Raw genomic sequence first — 13,993 nt, forward strand, 5'->3', positions numbered from 1 at the left:
TTAAAAAAAAAAAAAAAAAAAAATTGTAGGGCTAAGAATATATGTTGAAAAAGATTAGGAATATATGAAGAAACTGAAACAATAGAAGCGGTTGAATAAACTTAGTGCAAGTAAACAAATCTAAAGAAGATGTGAAAACCAAAATTAATTGAAGGGCTAATAATAAATGATAAAAAATTATAAATATATGAAGGAAAAGAAGCAATAGAGAGGGCATGAAACAAAATTTATCTGAAAAATAGAAGAAAAAAATGGTTGACGTTGGGTGAAGAGGAAGTGTGAGCATTGCTAAAATCAATGGGTTGAGGTGACGTGGGATGTTAAACAATTAAAAGATTTAGGATTATTTTTATCAACAAATGAGCCTAAAACTTAAGATATATATATATAAAATTATTTTACCCTAAACATGCATGGACCTCATAAGCAATTCGCTTAGGTAAGTCATCTACCGAGCCCAATAAGGCAATTAGATTAGGCTAACTTTTGAAACACTATCTTACTAAGGATCGCCTACCACCTAAGCCACTTTTTAAAAACATGTATATACATATTAGTTATTTTTAATTTAATAGTCTTCTCTTCTCATAATGGTAAAGTTGTCTCCGTGTAAGGTCACTAGTTCGAGTATCGAAAATAGCCTCTAGCAAAGCAAGATAAGGTTATGTACAATAGACCCTTGCCTAGGACCCCGCATTGGAGGGAACTTCATGCATTGGGCTGCCCTTTTATTCTTCTCTTCAACCACTTAAATGTTACACAATGAGTCAATCGCCTACCGATGGGAATCGCCTTTATAAACTTTGTTTATTATAATTGTTGTTGACTCCAAATAGTTGAATTTACGCTACTTAATGATGCAATAGTTGTTTCATGAAAATTGTATCTCAACAAGACTTATCAAAATTATTATTCTTTTTAAAATATCTCAATTATCATTAGGTTTTCCCATCAATATCTTGCTAAATGCAAGAAAGTTAAGGTTCAATTATCATGTGTGCATGTTTTTTTCTCAATCTTTACACAACATTACACACTGATATTGCAATTAGCGTATAACTTTTCATTAGAGTACTTCAGATGTTGCAAGAGAGATTTTAAATTGAACCAAGTTATCATTGATACTTCTAGAAAGATCATAAATGAACAGTCCATCACACAATACACGTATCATTCACAGCTGACTTTGGGCACCTAATTAATATCTAAGGATATGATTTTGGATGTGCCATAGAACACCATGCACAGAAATCCAACTTTACATGACTAGCTCAGAAGCATTTAGTTCATCTTACCATTCCTATAGATGTATAGAAGGAAGAATAATTGGAATGGCTAATAAAATTATTGTTTTAGTGTTAGAGGATTTCAGTTACAAAAGAAATCAACATATGTCAATATTATGTGAACTGCTAAATGTGGTATAAGCTTTGGATAGGACCACAAACAATGAATTCAGGTATTTAGCTAAGAACCTTGAGATAATACCATGCTAGCACGGTTGACTAAAACTTATTTTATATTCTTACAAACTTGTGAAGCTAATTAGTCTCACTTTGGTTTAAAAATCGTAAGCTAGATTTATGCTAATGTGGATGAATAATTAGCATGACTGAGAGGGTGAACCATAATAAAGTGAATACCATGAAAATAAATCAGATAAATGCTCATAAGTAAAAGATATGATTATGAGCACACTCTCTCAAAAGCTTGAGGAGACCAACCAGGTAAACCACCTTGTGCTAGTGGGGTTAAGGAAAGGAAAAGATCTCCCCAACAGCAAGGGGGAAGAAAATGCAAAAGGAAGCAAGATGACAACAAAAATTTGTCAGCAACACTTTCACTCTATTTTGTTTGTCAGAAAAGAGAAAGGGAAGAGAATAAATTGAGAAATTTTTTTCTCCATTTTCCTTTATATTAATTCTATCAAGCTTGCAAAAAAAACTAAATGAGCAAAAATCAAAATGGTGCCCCTTATTATTGTTTTTATCAAAAGGGTGCCCCTTTTTAGAAAAAATATCAAAACAATGCCTCAGCGTATTTCTCATTCCAAAAATACTCTTATTCCAATGTTATGTTGTTGTAGCAGCTATGTCGTAATTGTTACGTGCAGCAGCTATGGAATAGCTATTACAATGTGTTAAAATAAACCGGCTCAACTTAATTAATGTTACTATACATAGAAAATTGTTATATCAAAATACTTTTTAATCAACTTAGTCAAAATTACTTCAACTCAATCAAAATCAGTTTAAAACTATTATAATAGTTATTCTCAATAGCTGCTACAAGTTGTAGCAGCTATGGCGTAGCTGCTACAAGTTGTAGCAGCTATGGCGTAGCTACTACAATTGTAATAGCTACGGACAATAGTTGTTATAGTAGTGCTGGCCCGATTTTAACCAACTTGAAACAATTTTGATAAGTTCAAACAATTTTGACCAAATTGATAAAGAGCATTTTGACAAAATAGTCCATTAAGTGTTGTAAATTTGATTAAATTAAGGTAGTTTATTTTAACATGCACGGGTATAAGTGGTAGTAGCTATGACATAACTCTTACCATTATAGCAATAATTTTGATTACAGGGTTAAGGAAAGGAAAAGATCTCCCCAACAGCAAGGGGGAAGAAAATGCAAAAGGAAGCAAGATGACAACAAAAATTTGTCAGCAACACTTTCACTCTATTTTGTTTGTCAGAAAAAGAGAAAGGGAAGAAAATAAATTGAGAAATTTTTTTCTCCATTTTCCTTTATATTAATTCTATCAAGCTTGCAAAAAAAACTAAATGAGCAAAAATCAAAATGGTGCCCCTTATTATTGTTTTTATCAAAAGGGTGCCCCTTTTTAGAAAAAATATCAAAACAATGCCTCAGCGCATTTCTCATTCCAAAAATACTCTTATTCCAATGTTATGTTGTTGTAGCAGCTATGTCGTAATTGTTACATGCAGCAGCTATGGAATAGCTATTACAATGTGTTAAAATAAACCGGCTCAACTTAATTAAAGTTACTATACATAGAAAATTGTTATATCAAAATACTTTTTAATCAACTTAGTCAAAATTACTGCAACTCAATCAAAATCAGTTTAAAACTATTATAATAGTTATTCTCAATAGCTGCTACAAGTTGTAGCAGCTATGGCATAGCTACTACAATTGTAATAGCTACGGACAATAGTTGTTATAGTAGTGCTGGCCCGATTTTAACCAACTTGAAACAATTTTGATAAGTTCAAACAATTTTGACCAAATTGATAAAGAGCATTTTGACAAAATAGTCCATTAAGTGTTGTAAATTTGATTAAATTAAGGTAGTTTATTTTAACATGCACGGGTATAAGTGGTAGTAGCTATGACATAACTCTTACCATTATAGCAACTATGGATAACAGTTGTTACAACAATGTTGACCTAATTTTGAAGTTGAAAGCAATTTTGATCAAGAAATTTTGACCAAGTGATCTATGTGCAATAATTTTGATTATAGGGTGGTAGCTTTGCTACAATAAGGCAAGGGGTTGATTCCAGGCGTATACCTTGGGAAAAAAAACTCCTCCCATCTAGTCACTTGGCGGCCGGCTATAAGATGACCCCATGATTTACCTCCCTTCACATAACCTGAGGCGGGCTATGAGGAGCACCTACAATAATTTTGATTAAATTAAGCTAGTTTATCTTAACATGTCATAGTTTCTACAACAATGTTGGAATAAGGGTATTTCTAGATAAGAAATATATTAGGGCACTATTTTAATATTTTTTAAAAGGGGCACCCTTCTAACAAAAAGGGTGATACGAAGTGACCATTTGATTTTTGCCCAAATTAAACTTGGCTTACAATGGAGCTCATATCCAACCTTACAAAAATTAAAGATATTTTCTTTTCAAATATATTTATGATTTTTTATGTTGTTAACAAATAAAAAATTGAAATTTAAGTTTCATCCCATTCCTTTCAAAGAAACAATTGAATGGAGAAATGTATTTCTTTCGTTCGAGAGAAATCAAAACTAGAGAAATCTTTCTTAATCTTTTCCTAAGAGTTTTTCTCCTACCCTTTCTTTCTCGTATCTCCCTTATAGGAAATAGGTCTTAAGGAATATGATCATGAACACACTCTACAAAAAAGCTTGTACCAACCAACTTGGTGGACCAAGTTAGGCAAACTAATTAGGTAAACCATCCTGTGCTAACGCTCAACTAAAAGCTATCAAGGCAATATGAGCAAATTTACCAACCCACTACACTTCCAATGAAGGACCTTGAGAATGAGTTACCTGTGCGGTGCCTCAAAAAAAGGTCAAAAAAATGCAATACTTCCTGCAGAAGATTCCAGGTCAGTTTTGAATCTGACATATTTGTTCAAACAAACACATTCTGCCTACATTAGGATATGATCTTTGCATTCTAAGATGTATAGTCTTCCAAACAAGTTTTAAAGCCTATGGTTGACTGGATGTTAATGTGGGTGGATGTTCTATGTTGAAGTGTGATTGAACCAAGGAATCCATAGTCATAATCAACAGAAAAAAGTACCTATAAAATAAATAATGGACGGAAAGGAACCAAAAGAGGTATTAGAAAAAAAAAAAAATTGAAAAGCAATATATGCTTGTGCATTTGTACAATTGAACTTGCAGTTTATTGTATTTACCCTCATAAGAATATGTCTGAACCTGAAAGCTGACTAAAGGCGTATAATGAAAGAGTGACAACTTGCAACCTAGATAAGTAGGTAAATTTGGCCAAAATTGGAGGACCATCCTTGAAACATATTCTACATCTCAACAGATCAAGCCAGTGATACCTTGAGCTAACTCCCTTTGAAGGTTTTCTTGTGAAAATGTTGATCAGGAACCTACTAATACTATATGCTGGACATTGGTTCCAGAATTTGACCAAGGAATATGTTGTACCAACTGATACAGGTGAATGCATCAATCCAATATATAGACTATAGCAAATCCATGTTCAGCCTTCAGCAAAAAATCCTCATGAAATAACCAAAAGACTAAAGAGGGAAGTCAAATGAATTAGCTTGCTGGACTGACAGCTTGGAAGGTTAGTTCTAAAGAGATGATAGCTCATGGGATGCAGAAAATGTTTACTTCAATAGAAGAATTAACAAGGTCATCAGCATCTAAGCAATAGTGAGACTGATGGATCAATTAATCAAAATAATACATTAAGGACCAAAATAGAGAAAAGAGTTTCTTGCCTGTTTCGACTCAAATTCACGCTGCCATCTTCTGGCATCCCAGAAATCCTGACCTGTCTCTCCGCAGTAATGCCCAACTTTATACCCAGTCCTTTCGCGAATAACCTCAGCTTGCTAATAACAAAATTCCTGATAAATAGCAGATCAACAAACACTCAAAGATAGAACCTTTTCTGACCCAATACCTGGTATACAAGGGGAACCTTTGGTACCAAAAATACTGCCAGAATCTTCCTATTTTCTTTGAGCATCTCTGTGCAGACACTTTGGATAAGCATTACTGCAATCAGAGTCTTCCCTGCGCCAGTCTCCAAGAAAGCTATTGTGTTCCTCATTTTGGCCTGCTCAAGAACATCTAGCTGGTACTGACGGGCTTGCTCCTCAGTCGGCTTTTCTCTCTTCTCTTGAGGTCTCTTCTCGGGGCTCCTCCTAACCTGCTCTGCGTTATCAAGTTTAGTCTTCTTCGCTTCCCTGTTGGCACCTGATTCCCATGAGCCAACTCGGAAGATAACCTTACCAGACTTATCCCGCTCCCAGTACCCTCCTCTGCTATCCCTCTCCCTCCACTCCCCACCACCATCCCGCTCTCTCTTTCTACCCCACTCGCCGTCTCTCCTCCTCCAATCGCCAGCCTCATCTGGACGTCGCGGACGACGCCACGCTGAAGATTCCCTGTAGCGATCACGGCGATTAGCCCCTCGCTCATCCCTCCGATCGCAGACTTTCTCCTTCGTACTATTGTACTTCCTCCCACCATTCCAAGCGCTTCCATCCTTATCTTCTAACTTGACAACTTCACGGCGATCCTTAGCCCCATCGCCTCCACAACTGTTCTCCACAGACAAACACTGTTGGACAACAAGCTCAGCTGCGACGGGGACGTTACTGGCAGGTTCCACTGGCGGCGACAGCGGCATGAGAGAAGAAGGGAGTTGGTCGCCATTGATGCTGTCGAGGATGCGGTCGATCTCGCCGAGGAGGCCTTCCTCGTCGGTGTGGTCGAGCGAGGGGAGGGCGGAGGGGTCGAAGTCAGAGAAGTCGATGCCGCAGAGCCCACTGCCATCGTCCTCGCATACGTCGAACCAATACGAGACCGGATCGCCGCCGCTGACAAGTGTAGCCGCGTCGCCCACCACCCCGGACAATGTGGAGTCGCCCCCCATCTTCTGCGCCCCTCGACCCCTAAGACTTCTGCTCCAAGCAACCCGTCGGAATCCCAAAATAACGAGATTAAAGACAGAGGGAGAGAGAGGCGGTGATAAACCGTACGAATCACGCAAAAAAGCGAGAGTGTGTGTGTGGGCGACGAAGGAATCGAGTTCCTGGATTCGGCGGTGTACCAACGCGTCTCTCTCTTCTTTCTTTTCCCTAGCTCGCTTTACGCATCCATAAATTTTTTTTCTATTTGGCCCCCTTTCGAGACCCGCTTGCTCGGCCGCCGCCTCCGCGAGAAAGCGGAGAGATTCTTTCGCTTCGCTGCCACAAGTGCAACTTGCAAGCGCTGGGAGACGAAACCACGCAGGATAGCGAAATAATTCGGAGCCACCTCCGACCGCGGTTAGGTTAATATCAATGAGAAAAAAAAAATTAATTTAAAAAAAAAAGTTAAGGCGGTGTTGTCCATGGTCGGTTCTTGCCTTCTTGGCCCATGCGACGCTGTCATGGCTTCTGGCTCATCAGCTTCGATAAATTTGATCAGAACTCAGAAGCTACTTTCCTAGCAAAATTTTAAATAATGACCTGTTTACAATTTTATCCGCGGGATGCATAGTTCATTTAAATCATAAAGCGGAATTAATGTTAAAAAATTGGGGGAAAGTAAGGAGAGTAGTGCAGATGTAGATGTTATGTTCTATTATGTCAGTCCAGAATTTCCTATTTAAGATTTTGCGCTTGACTTGTTGATGTTTTCATATGTGAAATTAGTGGAATATACACATCAAAAACTAAGTAGGCATTAATAACTCTCCTTAATGTCGTTGTCTCCCTGCAAGTGTACCGACCTTTGCCATCTAGAAGAGCGAAGAGGACCCTCTTTCTCTCTCTTTTCCTCTTTAGTTAAGGTCAAGCATAGCTCTTAAATGACTTGCATCAAGGCAACAATCCCAATAACAAAATCATCTTCAAACTCCCATTTGACCATTAGCCACATGATCGCTTTAAGGCAATAAAAGGGATAATCAATTGGAAGGAGAGGGGGAGCAAGTTTCTAGATAATGCTCACTTTGGACTCACCCTAGTCTAACTTGAGGTCTATTCATTTTTTTGTAATTAAAATAATTTCAATTTAAGCAAATGAACTAGTTGGCCAACGCACATAAACCATAATTAGCCCTTTTAACTACTAATTCCTAATCTATTCACTCTTAGGTATATAAAAGTGAAGCACTTGATGAATTGGTAGTTGATACCATCGGTATCTAGCTGGCTCCGGTCAGCAAGATGCATCCACGTGTCCCTACCCTGCAGCACTTCGTCGCACTCGGTGCTAAGTGGATTTTTATCGCCGCATCATCGCAATGACATTTTTGCCACAGCATTAGAAGTAGAAGAGAAAAGTTGCTCTTAGTGATTGTATAAATCTCATGGTAACAATTTCAATTTAAATAAGTAAGCTAATTTACTAATTCACAAACCAAATCTCACAATTGTCCCTCTTAACCACTTGCTCCCCCACCTTCACTTCAAACCGTACACACACCAACTCCACCTATTCACTTTATTTAAACTTCCAACCATCTAAGCACATCATGAGTCATGACCAAACTATAGGATTATAATGGTCCAACTAGAAGGGAGGATGAATAAATGAATGCCAATTCTTGTACAATTACAAACTCAAAACAAGGTTAGTAGTGAGTGTACATGTGTGAAACATATATATAATCATGATAGACAAAATAATACTAAGAATACGTATGAAAGTATAAAATAAAGACAACAATATTAGCATTATAAACTATATATGGTCCAGAGAGCTCATTTATAGTACTCCATAACCTATGACATATTTGGTGCATTACTCTCATAGGATTCCACTAATCCATCTCTTCACAAGAGGCGATGGGGTAAATCTCTATAATTTTGAGTATGAAACCTCTAAGGTACTAACCTTGACCCAACAGATGGAATTTCCACATGCTCTCAATGAGCTTGACCCAACATAGAATTTTACCAACAATACAGTAATATAAAATTTTATCACCTCTCCTTAATGATAGTAATGTAATCTAAGGGAAGAGAAATATATTACTAAGAGCTTAAGGCTTAAAGTCTTCTAATCCTTTTCATGGATAATTTTGGAAACTCAATAATCTTGACTACAAAAGAATTTGATATGAAATGGTGAGTTCTAAGTGCCCAAAAGTTTTCTAACAGTTTATATAATATGGGCTCAGCGAACACTTATTGGATGTCTCTTGTCAATTGGACTAGCAACCCAATTAACTAAATAATACATATTCAAACGTTGGACTCCAATAGCTATATTATTAATTGCACTACAAAAAAACATAACTTTGGGGACAAAAGTTTGGAACGAAAATAATTCGTCCCAAAATTGGGACAAATTTAGGGTCGAAAATAAATTTCGACCCAAATAACCAACAAAACTTGCAACAAACAAAATTCGTTTCAAGTTTGCAACATAAAAAAAATTCGTTGCTAAATTCGTCCCCAAATCTGGAACGAAATAAAAATTTGTCCCAAATTTAGGGACAAATCCTGGATTCGTCCCAGATTTGGGAACAAATCGAGAATTCGTCCCAAATGTTGGGACGAATTCCTGAATTCGTCCCAAATTTTGGGACGAATCCAGGATTCGTCCCAAAACTGAAAATAATTTTAAATAAATAAAATCAAACACCTAAGGCCTAAATATGGACCTAGAGACATCAGAATTAGATGAAATAAGTTTCTATGTGTCTGTATCGTTGAGCTAATCGTAAATACATCATCATCCATAATTTTTAATTAATATTTTCAGCGATTTGAATTTTTAACACCCAATTAGGTCAATTTGGGATTAAAAAATTCCAAAAATATATATATTTGGTAAAAAATATTTTTATTGATATATTTATGATCAGGATAATGATACGAGTACATAGAAACTTGTTTCATCAAATTCCAATGTCTCTAGGTCCGTATTTAAGGCGTCCAAGTTTGTTTTTTTATTTTTTAATAAATAAAATTTTGGGACGAATCTCTGGATTCGTCCCAAAATTTGGGACGAATCAAGAGATTCGTCCCAAACTTTGGGACGAATTCCTGGATTCGTCCCAAACTTTGGGACGAATTCCTGGATTTGTCCCAAAATTTGGGACGAATCCAGGATTCGTCCCAAAACTGAAAATAATTTTAAATAAATAAAATCAAACACCTAAGGCCTAAATATGGACCTAGAGACATCGGAATTTAATGAAACAAGTTTCTATACGTCCATATCGTTGAGATGATCGTAAATACGTCATCATCCATAATTTTTAATTAATATTTTCAGCGATTTGAATTTTTAACACCCAATTAGGTCAATTTGGGATTAAAAAATTCCAAAAATATATATATTTGGTAAAAAAATATTTTTATTGATATATTTATGATCAGGATAATGATATGAGTACATAGAAACTAGTTTCATCAAATTCCGATGTCTCTAGGTCCGTATTTAAGGCGTCCAAGTTTGTTTTTTTATTTTTTAATAAATAAAATTTTGGGACGAATTCCTGGATTCGTCCCAAAATTTGGGACGAATCCAGGATTCGTCCCAAAACTGAAAATAATTTTAAATAAATAAAATCAAACACCTAAGGCCTAAATATGGACCTAGAGACATCGGAATTTAATGAAACAAGTTTCTATGCGTCCGTATCGTTGAGCTGATCGTAAATACGTCATCATCCATAATTTTTAATTAATATTTTAAGTGATTTGAATGTTTAACACCCAATTAGGTCAATTTGGGATTAAAAAATTTCAAAAATATATCTATTTGGTAAAAAATATTTTTATTGATAGATTTATGATCAGGATAATGATACGATCACATAGAAACTTGTTTCATCAAATTCCGATGTCTCTAGGTATATATTTTTTAAAACATATATAGGTTGAGACTAACAAAAAATGTGTTTGTAGTGAATAAGTGTAAATTAGTGTCCGAAAGTTTAAATATGGACCTAGAGATATCGGAATTTGATGAAACAAGTTTCTATGCGTCCGTATCATTGAGCTAATCGTAAATACATCATCTTCCATAATTTTTAATTAATATTTTCTGCGATTTGAATTTTTAACACCCAATTAGGTCAATTTGGGATTAAAAAATTCCAAAAATATTTATATTTGGTAAAAAATATTTTTATTGATAGTTTTATGATCAGGATAATGATACGAGTACATAGAAACTTGTTTCATCAAATTCCGATGTCTCTAGGTCCGTATTTAAGGCGTCCAAGTTTGTTTTTTTATTTATTAATAAATAAAATTTTGGGACGAATCTCTGGATTCGTCCCAAAATTTGGGACGAATCCAGGATTCGTCCCAAAACTAAAAATAATTTTCAATAAATATAATCAAACACCTAAGGCCTAAATATGGACCTAGAGACATCGGAATTTAATGAAACAAGTTTCTATGCGTCCGTATCGTTGATCTGATCGTAAATACGTCATCATCCATAATTTTTAATTAATATTTTAAGCGATTTGATTGTTTAACACCCAATTAGGTCAATTTGGGATTAAAAAATTCCAAAAATATATCTATTTGGTAAAAATTATTTTTATTGATAGATTTACGATCAGGATAATGATACGATCACATAGAAATTTGTTTCATCAAATTCCGATGTCTCTAGGTATATATTTTTTAAAACATATATAGGTTGATACTAACAAAAAAGGTGTTTGTAGTGAATAATTGTAAATTAGTGTCCGAAAGTTTAAATATGGACCTAGAGACATCGGAATTTGATGAAACAAGTTTCTATGCATCCGTATCATTGAGCTAATCGTAAATACATCATCTTCCATAATTTTTAATTAATATTTTCTGCGATTTGAATTTTTAACACCCAATTAGGTCAATTTGGGATTAAAAAATTCCAAAAATATTTATATTTGGTAAAAAATATTTTTATTGATAGATTTACGATCAGGATAATGATACGAGTACATAGAAACTTGTTTCATCAAATTCCGATGTCTCAAGGTCCGTATTTAAGGCGTCCAAGTTTGTTTTTTTATTTTTTAATAAATAAAATTTTGGGACGAATCTCTGGATTCGTCCCAAAATTTGGGACGAATCCAGGATTCGTCCCAAAACTAAAAATAATTTTTAATAAATATAATCAAACACCTAAGGCTTAAATATGGACCTAGAGACATCGGAATTTAATGAAACAAGTTTCTATGCGTCCGTATCGTTGATCTGATCGTAAATACGTCATCATCCAAAATTTTTAATTAATATTTTAAGCGATTTGATTGTTTAACACCCAATTAGGTCAATTTGGGATTAAAAAATTCCAAAAATATATCTATTTGGTAAAAAATATTTTTATTGATAGATTTACGATCAGGATAATGATACGATCACATAGAAATTTGTTTCATCAAATTCCGATGTCTCTAGGTACATATTTTTTAAAACATATATAGGTTGATACTAACAAAAAAGGTGTTTGTAGTGAATAATCGTAAATTAGTGTCCGAAAGTTTAAATATGGACCTAGAGACATCGGAATTTGATGAAACAAGTTTCTATGCGTCCGTATCATTGAGCTAATCGTAAATACATCATCTTCCATAATTTTTAATTAATATTTTCTACGATTTGAATTTTTAACACCCAATTAGGTCAATTTGGGATTAAAAAATTCCAAAAATATTTATATTTGGTAAAAAATATTTTTATTGATAGATTTACGATCAAGATAATGATACGAGTACATAGAAACTTGTTTCATCAAATTCTGATGTCTCTAGGTCCGTATTTAAGGCGTCCAAGTTTGTTTTTTTATTTTTTAATAAATAAAATTTTGGGACGAATCTCTGGATTCGTCCCAAAATTTGGGACGAATCCAGAGATTCGTCCCAAACTTTGGGACAAATTCCTGGATTCGTCCCAAAATTTGGGACGAATCCAGGATTCGTCCCAAAACTGAAAATAATTTTAAATAAATAAAATCAAACACCTAAGGCCTAAATATGGACCTAGAGACATCGGAATTTAATGAAACAAGTTTCTATGCGTCCGTATCGTTGAGATGATCGTAAATACGTCATCATCCATAATTTTTAATTAATATTTTAAGCGATTTGAATGTTTAACACCCAATTAGGTCAATTTGGGATTAAAAAATTCCAAAAATATATCAATTTGGTAAAAAATATTTTTATTGATAGATTTACGATCAGGATAATGATACGATCACATAGAAACTTGTTTCATCAAATTCCGATGTCTCTAGGTATATATTTTTTAAAACATATATAGGTTGATACTAACAAAAAAGGTGTTTGTAGTGAATAAGGGTAAATTAGTGTCCGAAAGTTTAAATATGGACCTAGAGACATCGGAATTTGATGAAACAAGTTTCTATGCGTCCGTATCATTGAGCTAATCGTAAATACATCATCTTCCATAATTTTTAATTAATATTTTCTGCGATTTGAATTTTTAACACCCAATTAGGTCAATTTGGGATTAAAAAATTCCAAAAATATTTATATTTGGTAAAAAATATTTTTATTGATAGATTTACGATCAGGATAATGATACGAGTACATAGAAACTTGTTTCATCAAATTCCGATGTCTCTAGGTCCGTATTTAAGGCGTCCAAGTTTGTTTTTTTATTTTTTAATAAATAAAATTTTGGAACGAATCTCTGGATTCGTCCCAAAATTTGGGATGAATCCAGAGATTCATCCCAAACTTTGGGACGAATTCCTGGATTCGTCCCAAAATTTGGAACGAATCCAGGATTCGTCCCAAAACTGAAAATAATTTTAAATAAATAAAATCAAACACCTAAGGCCTAACTATGGACCTAGAGACATCGGAATTTAATGAAACAAGTTTCTATGCATCCGTATCGTTGAGCTGATCGTAAATACGTCATCATCCATAATTTTTAATTAATATTTTAAGCGATTTGAATGTTTAACACCCAATTAGGTCAATTTGGGATTAAAAAATTTCAAAAATATATCTATTTGGTAAAAAATATTTTTATTGATAGATTTACGATCAGGATAATGATACGAGTACATAGAAACTTGTTTCATCAAATTCCGATGTCTCTAGGTCCGTATTTAAGGCGTCCAAGTTTGTTTTTTTATTTTTTAATAAATAAAATTTTGGGACGAATCTCTGGATTCGTCCCAAACTTTGGGACGAATTCCTGGATTCGTCCCAAAATTTGGGACGAATTCCTAGATTCGTCCCAAAGTTTGGGACGAATCCAGGATTCGTCCCAAAACTGAAAATAATTTTAAATAAATAAAATCAAACACCTAAGGCCTAAATATGGACCTAGAGACATCGGAATTTAATGAAACAAGTTTCTATGCGTCCGTATCGTTGAGATGATCGAAATACGTCATCATGCATAATTTTTAATTAATATTTTAAGCGATTTGAATGTTTAACACCCAATTAGGTCAATTTGGGATTAAAAAATTTCAAAAATATATCTATTTGGTAAAAAATATTTTTATTGATAGATTTACGATCAGGATAATGATACGATCACATAGAAACTTGT

The 13,993-nt window shown here is 34.3% G+C and overlaps 1 protein-coding gene across 4 annotated transcripts in view; it reads right to left on the reverse strand.

The window, feature by feature from the left end:
- LOC121985993 (endoribonuclease Dicer homolog 1-like) overlaps nucleotides 1-6,761 on the reverse strand; it is a 28,375-nt gene extending 21,614 nt beyond the window's left edge. For 2 of the 4 annotated variants that reach the window (XM_042539756.1, XM_042539748.1), the window contains exons 1-2: nucleotides 5,410-6,761; nucleotides 5,225-5,338 (exon numbers count right to left, since the gene is read on the reverse strand). In XM_042539756.1, the coding sequence (XP_042395690.1) occupies nucleotides 5,225-5,338; nucleotides 5,410-6,387 (1,092 nt within the window). In that variant the 5' untranslated portion in view covers nucleotides 6,388-6,761. Of the gene's footprint in view, nucleotides 1-3,542; nucleotides 3,624-5,224; nucleotides 5,339-5,409 lie in introns of those variants that run through there. The other 2 variants (XM_042539772.1, XM_042539764.1) reach the window with 2 other exon arrangements.
- Between the last annotated feature and the right edge of the window lie 7,232 nt (nucleotides 6,762-13,993).

The sequence above is a fragment of the Zingiber officinale genome, chromosome 1B (genome assembly GCF_018446385.1).
Source record: "Zingiber officinale cultivar Zhangliang chromosome 1B, Zo_v1.1, whole genome shotgun sequence".
NCBI lineage: Eukaryota > Viridiplantae > Streptophyta > Magnoliopsida > Zingiberales > Zingiberaceae > Zingiber > Zingiber officinale.